This window comes from Giraffa tippelskirchi, chromosome 2, assembly GCF_054371585.1.
Source record: "Giraffa tippelskirchi isolate mGirTip1 chromosome 2, T2T-mGirTip1v1.2.pri, whole genome shotgun sequence".
In the NCBI taxonomy this organism is placed as follows: Eukaryota; Metazoa; Chordata; class Mammalia; order Artiodactyla; family Giraffidae; genus Giraffa; species Giraffa tippelskirchi.
The window spans coordinates 155,230,890-155,249,527 of record NC_137276.1 but is presented as its reverse complement, the minus strand read 5'-3'; the positions used below and the strand labels follow the sequence as shown (position 1 = coordinate 155,249,527).

At 42.7% G+C, this 18,638-nt stretch overlaps 1 protein-coding gene and 1 long non-coding RNA gene across 13 annotated transcripts in view; one reads left to right on the top strand and one right to left on the bottom strand.

Moving 5' to 3' along the window:
• LOC145524049 (uncharacterized) overlaps positions 1–6,572 on the top strand; it is a 42,140-nt gene extending 35,568 nt beyond the window's left edge. The window contains exon 4 of the long non-coding RNA XR_014067097.1: positions 6,297–6,572. This is a non-coding gene — a long non-coding RNA (uncharacterized LOC145524049). The remainder of the gene's footprint in view (positions 1–6,296) is intronic.
• ST6GAL1 (ST6 beta-galactoside alpha-2,6-sialyltransferase 1) overlaps positions 1–18,638 on the bottom strand; it is a 114,433-nt gene that overhangs the window by 3,505 nt on the left and 92,290 nt on the right. For all 12 annotated transcript variants that reach the window (XM_081535394.1, XM_081535368.1, XM_081535381.1 and 9 more), the window contains 2 exons: positions 2,737–2,835; positions 1,364–1,538 (listed from right to left, as the gene is read on the bottom strand). In XM_081535394.1, the coding sequence (XP_081391520.1) occupies positions 1,364–1,538; positions 2,737–2,835 (274 nt within the window). The remainder of the gene's footprint in view (positions 1–1,363; positions 1,539–2,736; positions 2,836–18,638) is intronic.

Sequence of the window (18,638 nt, the reverse complement as noted above, 5' to 3'; positions counted from 1 at the left end):
CTAAGTGATGATGGCACAGCAGCCGTGCTTCCAGATGAGGGGAGGGAGGCTTCTATGAGAGCAGGCTGGAGCACTGGTGTGGGGGCTGGCAAGGGCTCTGGCCATGAGGGATGGGCAAGGGGGAAGGACTGCTGGTGGAGGGAACAGCACAGGCAAAGGCAGGCAGTAGGGCAACAGGAGAGTGTCCCTAGGATGCTCTCCATCTACTTCTGCTCAAAAGGGGTCCAGGGAGTACCCCCAAGGCACCTATCCAAAAGCTGAAGAGAAAGGCATAAAGCAGATGGGATACTGAAAGCACTCTCATCTCTATCAGGAAATGCCTCTGATAATAAAGCATTTGTTCATTTATTCAAAGAACATTTACCTCAGGCCTGTCCTGTGCCAGACCCACAAGGATGAGGCAAACACAGTTCTGCCCTGAGGGAGCTGCAGTCTAATAGGGAAGGCAGGTGGGCAGATGACAGTGAGTGCCAGGGGTCATCTGGCAGAAAGTGCCTGTGGTCCAGCTGAACTCAGAGTGAGAGGGAGCAAGGGGCAGACAGGCCATGAGGGCAGAGAGCTGTGGTATAAGTCCAAGAAGAAAATCTGCAGCCAGCACTCAGGGCCCTCAGCACTCTGACCCCAGCCCACCCCCACATCAGCACCCACAACTCCATCTGTGACCCCCAGACCAACTGCAGCTTCACCACTCAGTCTTCTCTCAGGGACACAGACATGGTGGTCACTAGGTGAAATTCTGAATATTACTGCTTCTTCCTTTTTCTTCAGATTCTAATATGGCTCAGGACAATAATGACATTACTGATCCTTTATCTAAAATTTTAATGTTTTGTCTATCATGAAATTTTGCATTGTGATTTTTTTAAAGACACTATTACGATATCATTTGTTTCTGAATTTCGTGACAGCTCCTTAAATTGTACATTTGAAGCAGGTGCCTGGCTGGCCTCACCCAAGTCCCAGCCCTACTCCTGCCTCATCTTTTCTGTGCTTCCCTTTTTACTCCATCTCCACCTGCCAAATTCTCCCTTTTCCCAGGCCTGGTCCTGTTCTCCACAAAGTTCTCAGGCTGTCTCCCTAGAAGGGGTCATCTCTCCTATGGCACCGAGCTGGTCACACTTTCCTGACACAAACTGAATGTTGCCTCAGACACCTGACTGAACGCTCCCACTGGACACCCTGAAGTTAAGGAAGAAGATTCTATCATATTGATCTCTGTGTCTTAGTTGGAATTTGCCTCAGCATAAAAATATAGCAAAAAACTAGCAACTGTTTGGTAAACGAACAAACGAATGAGACCCCAGAAGAAAGCTACTCTATTCTAGAGACAAGCACCAGAGGTCTTTCTCAGCCATGGACTCACCAAGCATCCCAGAGGATGGGGGGTTTGGCTGGATCTGCTCTGAGGAGATTTCTTGAATGATGTCCCACAGCTCCCAAGGCATCTGGGGCTTGAGGATATAAAAGGGCTGATCAGGATGCAGCTTACGATAGCTCTTGAAGTTATTGAAGAAACTGTAGTCAGGATTCCTGTACCACTGAAAAAGAAAGAAGAGGTCTCCTCAAGCAGAGCCAATGGGCTGGTCTGCTGCCACCCCCAGCAGTCATCCTCATCCTAGGGGAGGTGGGGAGGGACCAAGGCAGACTCCTGAGAGACATCCCTTCATTGAGGTAGACTCCAGGCTTCTCCTCCATATCACAGCTCTCACTTGATAACAGGGCACCCAGCACATAGCCTGTGCTCACAGGGACATTTGAGCTTGGTGAACATGGAACAGCTTCAGACCTCAGGATCACAGACTGGGAAAGATATCAGAGCTGAGAGGGGCTCTTGGCCCTATCTAACCCCACCTCTCTTTTTTAAAGGGGTGAAAACTGGGACCCAGATTGCCACAGCTGTGGACTCACAGTCCTTGACCTGACCCAGGCAAATTTCAGTTCTAAGTGAGATCAGTGCAAAACTGTAAACTGAGGTAGTTAGAGGAGGGTGCCAGGGATCACCACAGCCTGTCAGCTACCGGTGTGTCCAGCATGAGAATTGAGTCTCCCAAGGACGGTGCTCTCTGTCCCTCCTCCTTAAAGCCTTTCTCCCGTGGCCCCTGCAGCCCATGCCAGGGAGAGGCCAGCTGACTTGTGTGACAAACAGTGAGAGGCCAGAGAAGCTAGAGCCCAGCAGGACTGAGACTCTGTCTCCTGCCCTGGAAAAGCTGATGTTGCAGATCTGGGCCCTCTGCTTAGCAAATCAAGTCCCAGGCAGATAACCCTACCACCACCACCACATTCTGTTTCCTCATCTGTAAAATGGAAATAACCATGCTTCTGCCTACTTCTTTCTGTTGCTATGAGTGAAATGAAAAGTGTCTGGAAACTGAAATGTGGGACAAGTAATATTATGGTAATATTGTGTATAGGAGAGATAGTAACAACTGTCTGTCCTGCTACTGCTCATCAGAAATAACTGTATTACATGAACACAATCCACTCCACATGGTGGGAAATCCAGCCACTGTTACTCCTGATAGAGACCACAGTTGGGAGACAAATACATGGCAATGCAGGGCAGGCATGGAGAGCACTGGTATAGGACGGGAATCCTCCTGAATAACTAATCCAAAAGTGAGGTGCCATGAAATGGAACCAGTCAGCCCTCAGGGCGGCCCAGGTCAACCACAACTTTAAGGGAAATGTATAGAAAACAAGTGACTCAATCCCAATTTCCCATGGACATCCACTTACCTTTGGGATATCTGAATGGTAAACAGATGGGTCCCACACAATTAGGATTCCTTCATTGTACAAACTGTCTTTGAGGAAGCCCGCTTCTGTGGTGACCAACTGCAGGAAGAAACAGACAGGCTGTCACCTGGACATTTACATGTGAGTGTTGGCTTGTAGTAGTACCTGACACATCATAAGTGCCACCTGAGGCCCCAGAGCCCAGTGAAGTGTCTAAGTTTTTGTGCAGCACTTGTGAGAAGAAGGCAAAGATGACAGCTGGAACTGTGTGGACCTTAAAGGACATTTTGTCATAACCCATCAGCCACATAGCAGAAAGGGTTCCACTCAGACTTTTGAGATTATTGGAGAAAGGGTACAGTGAACAGGACTTGGGGTAGAGTCCCCTGCGGTCATGCCTCTTATGGAGGTCAGGGGGCTGAGGTTTAAAGTCAGAATCACATATAACCAAAATGATCTCTGAAAAGCCCTTCAATCACCTATCAAGCCCAGCATGTAGTAGTTACTATTACAAAGCATGCTGGAGACAGACGCGGGACATCTGAGGATCTAATACAGGCACTGGTTTCTGCCACATTGGACCAGATGGCAGAATCTGTGCTTGAGCATCAGACAAAGTAGTTGGCCCATGTGGAGGGGCCATGGCATACGCTTAAACATGAGAATCCCCCCAGGCTGAGGGGAGGCTCACACGCGCCTTGCTGAGGAACCAGCCAGCCCCTCTCCTCCCCATACTCTCAGGCTCCCCCGCTCTTGGGCTAGCTTGGGCAAAATGTGACTGTGATAAGGCTCCATAGGACATCCCCGCTGGATCAATTTTGCAAAACACATTAACAGCCTTCTTAAAAAGTATATTTATACACCTTGACTCAGTAATTTCACATTTTGCCTTTTATCCTAGGAGACTCTAAATTTGGGAAGAAATTATGCATAGAAATGTTAATTAAAGTACTTATTAAAATAGGAGAAGTGTGGCAGATGAAGGTGAAAGCTACTACACTTATTACAGAAAGACCCGGCTCAGTTCTTGGCTTTGCCACATGTCCGATGACTGCGAGCAAGTCAGGCAGTCACTTAGGTCCTCATGTCTCATCTGTGAGTGCCGGTAACAGTGCCCTCCTATCTCAGGAGCTGTCCTGAGGATCCAGTGGGGCACTGCAGCAAGGGAGAAAGACCAAGGAGGGGCCTGAAGGCTTAGCAATGAAAGAAGTTGTGCCCCTCTTAAGGGACAAAGCTGATACACGAGACCAGCTGTCAGTCACCTTAAAAAGCAGGTGGGAGATACTGCCCAGGTTTAAAATGAGAGGAACAAATGGCAGAAATCAAATCAAGAACTGACTGGAATTGAAAGCAAGAAGCACAATAGTAACCCCTCTCCACATCGAACACATACCATCACGAAGGCTGAGACCTGAACAGTGTCCCACTGTGGGAAGATGGGTGGTCTGTACAACCAAGAGCGGCAGTCGGCCATGAGCCTTTAAGATCATTCAGCTACCCCATCCCTGTACTTTCCCCCAGATGTAGGAAGGTCCTGGGAGCCTGAAGAACATAATCCCATTTCTTCAGTGTATCTTTGAAAGAAGAAATATTGGTGGTAGGCCCACCTTGGCCAGAGACTGTGCAGTTGTACTGGGTCGTAAGGAGCCCCAGGCAGTCACAGGGTGCCAGAGTGAGGATGGGCATGAGATAAGTGTTAAGGGACAGATAAGGCGAGGCCAAGCCAAGGGACTGAGAAGGGAGAGGGGAGAAGGAACAACGCGCACACTTCCCAGATGTGAGACTACATGGCAGACTCCTAGGTGTCACCCCATACCCATTCTCTCCTTCCTTGGAAACAATGTTTACCTCAGCACATGGCTATCTAAAATAAAGACTAGCCAAAATAAAATCTTCCTAGCCTAACAGCTAGGTGTGGCTGTGTGACAAAGTGTTGGCCATTAGTGTGTAAACAAGTGTGAATCCCAGAAACTGTTCTTAGAGGCAGGGTTATGACCTTCCTTTTTCCTTCCTCCTTCCTGCTGCAAAAGGTGGGTGTAATAGCTGTAGCTTGAGCAGCCACCTTGGACCATGAAGTGGAAGTCACATGGTAGAGTGGCAGATGCACGAGGGAGTAGAAGTCTGGGTTCCTGACTCTCTGGAACACTATTACAGCTCTAGACTTCTTTTACATGAAAAATATATTTTTATCTTGCTAAACTAGTATTGAGAGGAGGGCAGAGTATTCTTGTCACTTGCAGACAAATCTAATTCTAGTTAGTAAAGTGAATACTTGTTTAGGAATTGCAGGTTGTCCACTGTGGCTTAGACACAAAGGGAGACCCTGAAGGGGTCAGAGAAATGTAGATAAGTGCCACACGGGGGAGCTCAGGGTTTCCTCAGTAGACTACAGGACCAATGAAGGCTCGTGAGAAGGATCCAAACAGACCAGTGTTCTGGACTAGAATTTTTACAGAAAAGGAAGCTCAGAAGATGCTACTGTAGCATAAGTAAAAATGATGGGGAAATGAAAAAGTTACAACTGTCAGCTGTATGAATAATTCACATACAAATATGAATAATCAAGTCAATAGTATCTACCTAATAGGGTTGCTTCAAGGGTTCAATGACAGAATGTCTTGTAGACTTGCAGACTAACTGGATGTTGAAAGTGAAGGAAAAAGAGGTCAAGATGAGTCCTGGACCTCAGGCCACTTTCCTAAAACAAGAACATGGAAAGAACAGCAGCCAGTATGTGGGGATAGAATAGAGTTTTGAAGTTCAAGGATGAGGCAACTGGCCTAGAGTCCCATAGGTGGGAGGCCATAGGAACCAGAAGTGGGACCCACATCTTCCAACATTAAGCACTGTCCTCTTTCTGTGGGAAACATGGTAACTCACAGCACAGGCATTCAGTGCTATAGTCCAAAGGCAGAGTGGGCATCCTGGCAGACAGGGATTGGCAAGATAGACATAAGGGGTGGGCAGAGGGACACCCTCCCACTATTTTATACATGACTTTCAAGACTGAACTCTACAATTTCACTACCTGTCCCCATCCCTCTCCACACCCCCCACCACCGCCAAAAACTGCTGGTATAATGAAAGTGTCCTTTCTTAAGCTATGCTTCTTTCTATGTACAGGACTGACACCAGGTGACTTATCCCTAATTCATGAGGATTAGAGATAACTGGGATTTTTAAAAAATGTTTCTCTCAAGCTGTCTTTTTAGTACACAAAGCCGGAGGCCAGGAGCAGTACTTTCTGCACCTTGATACTCTCCCAGGGTCTGTGGTGTTACTGTCCTCGCAAATCCAAGAGAGATGCAGAAAGTTTTCTCCTTTATGATAAAGGATAACTATGATGATAGAAGATGCTGCTTAAATGATGTTTATTCTAAGCCAGATACTTTTATATGTTACTTAGTTCATTTTTACAACAATCGTACATAGCAATTCTTAATATACCCATTTTATAAATAAGGGAGTAGACTCAGAGATGCTAAGTATTAGTAGTTTACCCAAACCATATGGCTAGTAACTCGGGGAGTCTGAATGGGATCCCTTTTGTCTGGTTCCAGATTCTACACTTCTAATCTACCTACTTCACTGCTAAGAAGATAGGGTGGAACACCCGTGGCAGAAAACATCAAAGAAAGCACTTGATGAGGGATATGCAAGTGTTGTGAGGGAGTTCCCTGGTGGTCAGTGGTTAAGAATCCACCTTGCAATGCAGGGGACCTGGGTTCCATCCCTGGTCAGGGAACTAAGATTCCACATGCTGTAGGGGAACTAAGCTTGCATACCACAACTAAGATCCAACACAGCCAAATAAATATTATTTTAAAAAAAGAAAACGTGTCATGAGAATTTTGCTTCCTGTCTAAGTTTTCGTGTGTCATACAGGAAAATCCTCAAAAGACTGAATCCAAACCCATGATTTTCAGAAGGGTAAACTGAGGTCTGAAGAGAAGAGAGACTTGTCTGAGACTTCAAGCTGAGTATAAGGCAGAACCAAGACCAGATTTCAGAGCCTAGCTCTTAGCAGACTGTTGTTTCTGTTCCCACAGGGCTGTATTCATAAACCAAAAGATATTCAAATAAACCAGCACACTCTGAGGATCAGATTGATCTCAGTTCTCACTGTACACAGTGGGGAAATGGTCATTCACTTGAGCCACTTGAGACAAGTGAGAAAGTAACCTAGAAAACTGAGAAAAGGTGAAGGTAAATTCTTGTTTTATCTGGAGAGAAGGGAAAGAAAGTGACCAGGGCTGGGATCTGGTGGAAGGAAAGAGGAGAAACCAGCAAGCACCCCTCAGCCTTAGAAGAACATAGCTCTGGACTTACCATGTTAATTTTGGTACCCCTTTATATGAGAGTCAAAGATTTCCTCAAAAAAAAAAATCTTAATAGTGCTTGGGGAATTGGGAGACTACTTTGTGTCTAAATCACTCGTGGTCTTAGGAGGGTCATTGCTCTATCTGGGCCCCAAGTGCCTTATTTATAAGACATGACCATCCTGTAAGGCCCTGCCTGGGTGACTAGACATGTCTGGACAACATCTCAGTCCTTTGTCCAACTGCAGCCAAGGGACTTAAAAATAAAACTCTTCTCAAATGCTCCTGTACTCACCCTCATGCAGAGTCTGACCTGAGTTCAAGGATCCCCAGGGCCTCATGATGAGGAAAGTAAGTCATTTCCAGAGCAACGGACCCCCCAAGGAGAACATGCCAGGGAAAGACTACACTGGGGAGATGGTTTGTTGCTATTTAGAAACCCATTTAAAGTAGCCTTTCTAGTCATAAAGTTAGAAATAGTCACTGCAGAAAGTCAAAAGAGAATACAAGAATGTACGCGCACGCACACACACACACACACACACACATACACACCCCCCCATCTATCTATATACATATAGAAGAAAGTAATCATATATAATTGCATTCTTCAGATATTCCCACTGTGAGTATGTGGGTCTTTTTTCTTACCAAATCTTTCTTTCCCTCTGTTACAAACTGAATTGTGTCCCTCCCAAATTCATATGTTGAGGTCCTAACCTGCTATGTAATCATATTGGAGATAATGCTTTGAGGAGGTCATTAAGATTAAATAAGGTCATAAAGACAGGGCCCTAATCTAATAAAACTGATGTCATTATAAGACAGGGAAGAGATAGCAGAGATCTCTCTCTCCCCTGAACTCACATGTACACGTGATGGTATAGAAGGTGGCCATCCTCAAACCAGGAAGAGCCCTTGTCAGAAACTAACCTTGACAGCACCTTGATCTAGTACTTCTGGCCCCTAAAACTGTGAGAAAATAAATCACTGTTGTTTCAGCCACGCTATCTGTGGTGTTTTGTCATGGTGGTCCTAGGAAATTAATACACCTTCTGTGTGGGTATGGGTATGGATGTAGATACTGATATATCTTACCTGTAGAGTCTAGACTTAACAGTTTTGTTAAACTCACACAACAGTCCAGTTTGATATCTTTTCATTTACTCCTCACAATATTTCCAAGCCCCAAACACGGCTAGAAAAGGAAGCTCTAAGAGATTATGTACCTGGCCCACAATCACAGAGCTAGGAAGGGATGGAGCCACAGTACAAAGCAAGGTCTGCCTAACCTCTTATTATACTAAGCAATCTTCTTTCAAAAATATAAAGGGATAATAAAAGTTTGTATTCTGGCTGTTAGAGTTGCAAATTTGCCACAGTTGCAAAGCTAGTTAATGCTCTAGGAAGACAAAAGGATCTTCAGGGTCTTGAGATCTGAAAAATGATATGGAGTCTGTGGGTCTTCAAGGCAGACCTGACCTTTGCAAACTGGATCTAGACAGGGAAGTGCTAAACAGAAAGGCACCACAAATTGAAACCTACCACAAACCCAAAATCAGAGGGTCCTGTCATTCAACCTGGAATGACTGGAAAAGTCATTCAAAGAACCATAAAGTGGTAGGGGGAGTAAATGTTGGAAAGTACTTAAATGTTTGAGCAAAGGAGATTGATAGAATAAGCTGTGATATTTACCCACAAAGGAGTACTATGCAGATGCAACAAAGAATGAGGAAGATTTCTGTGAACTGATATGGAGTTATTTCCAGAAAGCACTGGGAAAAAGCAGAGTATAGAAGAGCATATACAATCCACTGTATTATTATAAGGAATACAGGAATTAAAAATATATATATATACATCTATCTGTCTTTACATATAGAAGAAATCACAAAACAGTAGTCAGTTATATACAAAGGGTGGTAATGAAACAGGGTGGAAAGAATTCAGTAGGAAGTAACGCTTTTCTGAGTATACCTTTTTGGATTAGTTTTGAATTCTAGAAGCATGTTAACATTCTGCATATTTTTTTAGAAGAAGAAAAAGAAAAACCTAGAATTGAAACAAAATGAGTACAATTGAATTTCAAATGAATTCATAATCAAAGTGAAGAGAAACAGAAGAACTAATCAAGGTAATTTAGGTATACATTACTTGGCCATAAACCCTTTATCTTGGGCAGGGTGTGAAAGAGAACTGCAAACAAATCCTGAATTTTAAATAGGTTTGCTGTATGTAGAGTTACACAAAACAATTTGAAAATTAGAAAATTGTAATTTGAAAATTACTCTAGATGTATTATAGATATAACCAAATAAATCAATGTGCTGATGTTGTTAGAAGGAGGATTCTTACTGTGGAAGAAGAGGGGATGCAAATACACAATGGAAAGGCAAGTACCTTTATCTGGGTAGACTGAGGTATCAACTAGACTCTATCATTTCTAAAACAGGCATATGTGCATGTATATGCATGTGTCTATATGGATGTGTACATATACCACAGGTATGCATATATATGGAGAAGGAAATGGCAACCCACTCCAGTGTTCTCGCCTGGAGAGTCCTGTGGACAAAGGAGCCTGGTGGGCTGCTGTCAATAGGGTCGCACAGAGTTGGACACAACTGAAGCGACTAGCAGCAGCAGCAGCAGCATATATATGGGCTTCCCTGGTAGCTCAGATGGTAAGGAATCCTCCTGCAATGTGGGAGACTTGGGTTCAATCCCTGGGTTTGGAAGATCCGCTGGAGAAGAGAACAGCTACCCACTCCAGTACTCTGGCCTGGAGAATTCCATGGACTGTATAGTCCATAGGGTCACAGAGTCGGACATGACGGACTTTCACATGCATATATATAAATGGACAAATACACATGTATGTGTATTGTGTGTGTACCAGCATATATTTCCTCTACCTACTGAAAGGGCCAAGAAGCAAAGACAACTTCATTAGGCATGAACATACCTAGTACCTAGATCTTAGTTTCTAATGTCATTTTTCACTTAAAGGAATCAGAGCTCCTTGGGAAGAAATGGCATATCCCACAACTAGGGTAGAATAGTATGGGGAAGTAAAACTTACCAGGATGTCTCAGCACTCTTGCAAAAAGCCCTAGACTCCTGAGACCTTATAAATCATTAAAGTAAAATCTATAGCTAATTTGTCTAGTTAACTGCTCTTCTCTGACTCCAAACATAATGAAACTTTGCTTATCTCCCCCAGAAGCTAAATGGTTATAGCTCAGACTATAACTTAAGATTAATACAGAGATATTCAAAGAGATATTCTGGAGTAGGAAGAAAGAGACCTAGGAACCCAGAGAGAGCTCTAGATATGTTTATTTATATTCCAAAGGGCTGGAGTAAGAAGGGGACTCTCTTTAGGAGGAAAAGAGGACAGCTACATCCTGCCTTTTATAAGCAAGGGGAAAAAAAAATCACTTCTTTTTTGTTCCTTTCTTATGGGGTACTGGCTACTCATGTAGGATAATTGGCCTGGCTCTTATTGCATTGCCCTAGGAATAAGAACTAAGGCAGAGAGAGATTAATGCATTTATTATTTCAGGTAAGGGATTTAAAGAAATAGAGGAAAACAACAGATTGGGAAAGACTAGAGAGAGATACCAAGGGAACATTTCATGCAATGATGGGCTCGATAAAGGACAGAAATGGTATGGACCTAACAGAAGCAGAACATATTAAGAAGAGGTGGCAAGAATACACAGAAGAACTGTACAAAAAAGATCTTCATGACCCAGATAATCACGATGGTGTGATCACTCACCTAGAGCCAGACATCCTGGAATGTGAAGTCAAGTGGGCCTTGGAAAGCATCACTACAAACAAAGCTAGTGGAGGTGATGGAATTCCAGTTGAGCTATTTCAAATCCTGAAAGATGATGCTGTGAAAGTGCTGCACTTGATATGCCAGCAAATTTGGAAAACTCAGCAGTGGCCACAGGACTGGAAAAGGTCAGTTTTCATCTCAATCTCAAAGAAAGGCAATGCCAAAGAATGCTCAAACTACCGTACAGTTGCACTCATCTCACATGCTAGTAAAGTAATGCTCAAAATTCTCCAAGCCAGGCTTCAGCAATACGTGAACCGTGAACTTCCAGATGTTCAAGCCGGCTTTAGAAAAGGCAGAGGAACCAGAGATCAAATTGCCAACATCCGATGGATCATAGAAAAAGCAAGAGAGTTCCAGAAGAACATCTATTTCTGCTTTATTGAATATGCCAAAGCCTTTGACTGTGTGGATCACAATAAACTGTGGAAAATTCTGAAAGAGATGGGAATACCAGACCGTCTGACCTGTCTCTTGAGAAACCTGTATGCAGGTCAGGAAGCAACAGTTAGAACTGGACATGGAACAACAGACTGGTTCCAAATAGGAAAAGGAGTACGTCAAGGCTGTATATTGTCACCCTGCTTATTTAACTTCTATGCAGAGTACATCATGAGAAACGCTGGGCTGGAAGAAACACAAGCTGGAATCAAGATTTCCGGGAGAAATATCAATAACCTCAGATATGCAGATCACACCACCCTTATGGCAGAAAGTGAAGAGGAACTAAAAAGCCACCCTTATGGCAGAAAGTGAAGAGGAACTAAAAAGCCTCTTGAAGAAAGTGAAAGAGGAGAGTGAAAAAGTTGGCTTAAAGCTCAACGTTCAGAAAACTAAGATCATGGCATCTGGTCCCATCACTTCATGGCAAATAGATGGGGCAACAGTGGAAACAGTGTCAGACTTTATTTTTTGGGGCTCCAAAATCACTGTAGATGGTGATTGCAGCCATGAAATTAAAAGACGCTTACTCCTTGGCAGGAAGGTTATGGCCAACCTAGATAGCATATTTAAAAGCAGAGACATTACTTTGCCAACAGAGGTCCGTCTAGTCAAGGCTATGGTTTTTCCAGTAGTCATGTATGGATGTGAGAGTTGGACGGTGAAGAAAGCTGAGTGCCGAAGAATTGATGCTTTTGAACTGTGGTGTTGGAGAAGACTCTTGAGAATCCCTTGGACTGCAAGGAGATCCAATCAATCCATCCTAAAGGAGATCAGTCCTGGGTATTCATTGGAAGGACTGATGTTGAAGCTGAAACTCCAATACTTTGGCCACCTCATGTGAAGAGTTGACTCATTGGAAAAGATCCTAATGCTGGAAAGGATTGGGGGCAGGAGGAGAAGGGAACGACAGAGGATGAGATGGTTGGATGGCATCACTGACTCGATCGACATGGGTTTGGGTAAACTCCAGGAGGTGGTGATGGACAGGGAGGCGTGGTGTGCTGCAATTCATGGGGTCGCAAAGAGTCGGACATGACTGAGTGACTGAACTGAATTGAACTGAAGGGATTTAAATAAAGGGCTTCCCAGGTGGCCCAAGTGGTAAAGCATCTGCCTGCCAATGCAGGAGATGTAAGAGACATGGGTTCAATTTCTAGGTCAGGAAGATCCCCTGGAGTTGGAAATGGCAACCTGCTCCAGTATTCTTGCCTGGAAAACCCCATGGACAGAGAAGCCTCACAGGCTACAGTCTCTCGGGTCTCAGAGGAGTCAGACACAACTGAGCACACACATTTAAATAAGAAATCCGTCACTGATCTAGAACACTTTGTGTGTACGTTCAGGATAAAATTAATAAATATGAAATATTAAAAACCCAACAGATAGGTACTAATGAACTAGAACATCTTGTTGTGCCAGAAAGTATAGGAGTATTTTAAAGAAACGATGAGGGCATGCATGTCACAGAACAACAAGAGCCAGTTTAAAGGAACTCCCACTAGGAGTTCCTTTGTCAAACCTGGGAAAAATTGAATACCTAGGTAGTTCGGAACTATAAAATGAATTATAAACCATTGAAAATATAGCAATCTATGAGTTTTTACCAATAACAAATACAGAAAGAAAAGAAAGAAGGAAAGGAGGGGGAAAAGAGGGAGGAAGGAAATAAATGGAGGATGAGAAGGGAGGCTTCTTGCTTATAGTAAAATTCTGAGTGCTAACTAGATGACATGGAGGAGGGGGAGCTGGAATTAAAAGACCATCATTTTGCAACCATCATAGTAAAGATTGGTTCAGGCAAAAGTGATCGCTACATGTTAAATGTAGCAGGAAATTTTGACGCAGAGCAGAGGAATGGCATAGTATTAAAGCGTTCACTCATAGATTTCTAGGGAAAATGTAATTATAACAGTGGTCTCATTGGACAACAGCACATTTAGGTGCTCAAAATAAAAATCAGCTGAAAGGCAGATGGATACGGATGCCTCCTGAGGTGATGTTCTAAGAGGGACACAATATCATTTATGCAGTTTTCCAGCCAAGAGTGCAGAAACTGAATTTGCTATTGAGAAAGCATCAGATAAACTCTAAAAGACAAAAATTTAAAGGACTTAATTTTTCAAAAATGTCAATGTCTTAAAAGACAAAGGCTATGGAAATATTCCAGGTTAAAGGAGACTGAAGAGGCATGACAACTAGATGCAGCACCTGATCCTGAACAGGATTCTGTACTAGAAGAAAAATTATAAAAGACATTATGGAGACATTAACAAAACTGCAATGCAGCCAGATTAAAGTATGGTATCATTGTAAATGTATGAAGTTAATAACTACGTTTTGCTTACCTGAGACAATATTCTTATTCTTAGGAAATACACATTAAACTGTTATCTTAGTTCAGGCCACTACAACAAATATACCACAGGCTGAATGCCTCAAACAACAGACATTTATATCTCACAGCTCTAGAGGCTGGGAAGTCCAAGATCAAGGTACCAGCAAATTCAGTTCCCATGTGAGGGCCCAATTCCTGGCTTGCAGATGGTTGCCTTCTTCCTGTGTCCTCCCACAGCAGAGAGAGAGCAAGTTCTGGTATCTCTCTCTGTTTATGACACCAATCCCATCGTAGAAGCCTCGCCCTCAAGACCTTCTTTATATCTTGAGGACTTCAAGGTATGAATTTGGGGGAGAAACATTCAGTCCATAATATTCTACCCTTGGATCTCCCAAAATCATGTCCTTCTCACATGCAAGTACATTTAATTCCACTTCAACATCTTCCAAAGTTTTAACTCATTCCAGCATCTATTCTAAAGGCTTAAGTCCAAAGTCTTATCTAAATATTATCTAAACCAGAAAAGAACCAAATGATTCAACCTGAAGTAAAACCTTCTCCTGCTGTGAACCTGTGAAACTGGATAAATTATGTGCTTCCGAAATACAATGGTGGAACAGGTATAGGATAGAGATTCTCATTCCAAAAGGGAGAAATTGGAATGAATAAAGAAATGACAGGTTGCAAGAAGGTCCAAGCCTAGCAAAGTAAATACCATTATAGCTTAAGGCTGGAGAATAATCCTCTTTGGTTTGATACTATGCGTTATGGACGTGGTAGGGCATCAGTCCCACCTGCGTGGCTCTGCTGGGCAGGGGTCACTCCCCCAAGGCCCTGGGCAGCTGCCATCTGGCCTATTGAAGTCAAGACAATCCCCCCTCCCCTTTGGAACCAAGGAAGCAGCCCTGATGGTCTCTGAATCACCACTGGGATCCCTTGTCTTGAAGAATGGTATCTGTTTGCAGGCAAAGAACTCTCTAGTTGGTCCCATAGAATCTAAATTTGACAGCCTACCTTCATCTTGTCTTTAGTTCAAACTAGCAGTATTTCTGCTGGGGTGGCTGATTAGGCCTGTGGTTCACTCTCAAATTGACCTTTTAAATCAAATGCTTCTTGGGCCATCCCCTTAGTGTTTTTGTCAGAACAAGCTTTCTCATTTTTTTGCAATATACAGATAGGCTGAGAATTTTCCAAATCTTAAGTTGTTTCCTTTTTGCTAAATAATTCCTTCTTCAATTCATTTCTCTCCTTTCATATTTTACTATAATAAAAGCAGTCATGAGGAATCAAGCCACTCCTCCCAACACATTCCCTAAGACAATTTCTAAAGCTTGCCTCGGTTAGATATCCAGTTTCTTCACTCACAAGTTCTACCTTCCACAAACATTAGAACACAGTTCAAATAAGTTGTTTACAACAAGGATCACTTTGTCTCCACTGTTAAATGACATGTTCCTCATGTTATTTCCATATGAGACCACACCAGAATGGCCTTTATCATCTGTATTTCTGCCAACATTCTATTCCTGATTATTTTGTCTTCTCCAAAAAGATAGAAGCTTTCTCTCCACCTCTCCTCTTTTCTTCCTGAGTCCTCACCAGAATATCCTGCTGTCTGTATTTCTAGCAAGCACTTCAAAACTTCTCCAGCTTCTATCAGTTACCCAGTTCTAAACCCACTCGCACATAGGTATATGTTCCAGCAGCACTCTACTTCTCAGTAACAACAACAAAAATCTGCTCCAGCTACTATAACAAAATACCATAGACTGGGTATGGTAGAGATCAAAAGATATTGATCTCTCATAGTTCTGGAGGCTGAGAAGTCCAAGGTCAAGGTGCCAGCAGATTTGGTTACTGATGAGAGCCACCTTCTCACTGTGTCCTCACGTGGCAGAGAGCAAGCAAGCTCTGGTCTCCCTCTACGTATAAGGATCCTAATCCCTTCATCATGGGGCCCCCACCCTCAGGACCTCATCTAAACATATTTCTCTCCCAAAGGCCCCACCTCCAAATACTATCATACTGGAGGTTAGGGTTTCAACATACAAATTTGGGGAGGCAGCTGTAAACTTTCAGTCTGTAATAAATATTTAGGAATTAATGTCTGTGATGTACACATGGTAAGTTGCTTTAGTTGTGTCTGACTCTTTGCAACCCATGGACTGTAGCCCGCCAGGCTCCTCTGTCCACGGGATTTTCCAAGCAAAAGCATACTGGAGTGGGTTGCCATTACATTCTCCAGGGGATCTTCCCGACCCAGGGATCAAACCTGCATCTCATGTCTCCTGCATTGGCAGGTGAATTCTTTACCACTAGCACTCTCAAATGAAAAAAAAAAAGAAGATATTATGAAAGATAGATAGGGCATATGATACAGCAATGGGGTAAAATGAAAAGATAATAATAAGTGAATCTAGATAAATGGTATATAGGCATTCTTTGTATTCATCATATTATTGCAACTTTTCTAGAGGTTTTCAAGTTTTTCCAAATAAAAAGTTCAAAAAAAAAAATAAATTGGAGGAAGTTTGGACGCAATCCATTGAATGAGAAGGTTCCCTGGACTATATTTCACTAGACAAATATTTCTTGCACATCTACTATGTAATGTAGATATGTAATCAGCACTATTCTGGCAGTTGGGCATTGGGCACTGGGCATCTGTGAACAAAACAGACCAAAATGCCTCCTCCCCTAAAGGGAGAGCTAGGTAATAAATGAGTTAGATAAATAAGTTGATGGGAGTGAGAAAATATGGACTTAGAAGGTGTTATCAGAGAACCAGGAAAGAGTCCTAGGCCAGGTGTTAGGAAGGCTTCAGTCTACATGGCCTGCCATTGCCCTATGTGCACCTGTACTGGTCACCTTTTCTTCTCAGGCCTCAGTTATCTCATTTTTAAAATGAAATGATCAAGCAAGATGCTGGGCTTCACAAGGGCAGGGAGTGTGTCTGTTTCTGTTCTGCTGTTGTTGGCGGCTGAGTTCTAGCTCTGTTCACAAAGTCTGGCATGGAGCAGGTGATCAATAACTCATTCTGGAATAAATGAATGGCTACTTGATCTCCAAAGTCATTTTTAGCTCTAGGATTTCCAATACTATTTGATTCACCTTGAAGGATGTCATGTCACCTCAGACATCACATCTGATTCCACAGATATTAGAAGGATAATGAGGGAATATTATCAGCAACTTTATGCTAACAAAGTCAATAACTTAGAAGAAATGAACAAATTTATTGAAAGATATAGACTATCAAGACTCAAGAAGTCAAGAAGAAACAAGTAACATGAATAACCAACTATTATGTGTCTGTTAAAGAAACTGAATTTGTAGCTAAAAACTTTCCCACAAGGTAAATTCTAGGCCCAGCTTACTTTACTAGTGAATTCTACCAGTCAAGAAATACTAATTCTACACAAACCCTTCCAGAAAATTTTTGAAGGAACAATTCCCAACTTACTCTACAATGGCAGCATTACTCTGATATCAAAAACACTGACAGATGTTATAAGAAAGGAAAGTTACAAACTTACATCCCTTATGAACATAGATGCAAAAATTCCTAGCAAATGACCTCAAAGTGTAGACAAAAATTTTTTAAGGTTGAATGAGGTGTAAGCACTAGTTGTAGGTAGTAACTGAGCTGAAATGGGGTGTGTGTCAGATAGAGGTTATTTTAAACATAACTATTTTCCACAAATTAAATACAGGTTTTGAATGTCCCCTTCTCAATTCAGTAATGCCCACACATAAAGAACTCCATGCCAAAGATTTGCCTTGTCTAAACTAGCAGCCCCACACTGGAGTATACCCTTCTGTTTTTCATTGCAGTAAGAACACAAAATTGAGATCTACCCTCTTAACAAATTGTTAAGTGCAAAATACAGTATTATTAACTATAGACACAATGTACAGCAGATCTCTAAAACTTTTTAATCTTGCACAATTGAAACTTTATATCCACTGAATAGCAATTCCCTACCTGCCCCTCACCTCAGCCCCTGGAAACCACCACTTAACAGTCTGTTTCTATAGAATATTAGCTTCAAAAAAAAGAAAAAAAGGAAATTGTACCAAATATGACAATATGGATGAACCTGAAGGACGTTATACTGACAGAAATAAAACTGCATGATTCCATTTATATGAGGTATCTAAAAATAGTCAGACTCATAGAAAAAGAATATACTCTGTTTTTGCACTTCACCTTTACTGGTCTTGTGTGCGTATGTGTTGGAGAAGACTCTTGAGAGTCCCTTGGATGGCACAGATCAAACAAGTCAATCCTAAAAGAAATCAACCCTGAATATTCACTAGAAGGACTGATGCTGAAGCTGAATCTCTAATGCTTTGGCCACCTTGATGTGAAGAGCCAACTCATTGGAAAACACGCTGATGCTGGAAAAGATTGAGGGCAGAAGGAGAGGGGCCATCAGAGGATGAGACAGTTGGATGGCATCACCGACTCAATGGACATGAGTTTGAGCAAATTCTGAGAGATAGTGAAGGATAGAGAAGCCTGGTGTGCTGCAGTCCATGGTATCACAAAGAGTTGGACATGACGTAGCAACTGAACAACAATAACAGCATGTTGGGGTGGGGTGTCTTTTTCTCTTCATCCAAAGGGAAATCCTTATGAGCACTGTTTTCTTCTGCTCTTCCCTCACACTAGACAGGATCTTGCTGGAACTTATTTGATTGACTGAATGGAATCGGGGTAGCTGGCCACACAGCACAACAGATGAGCTACACGAGGAAAAGAAGACCAAGGGAAGCTTTGACAGGTTGAAAACCACTTATGACTCAGAGGTTTGGAGTAAGAAAGTACCCTGAGTCCAATATCATCAAGTCGATCTCCTTCTCTGGCTCTGAAAAATACCAACGACCTAGAAAAGCTTAAACAAAGTTCAGGGGAGTTAAAATACCACCAGCAAACAAACCTAGATCCCATGCA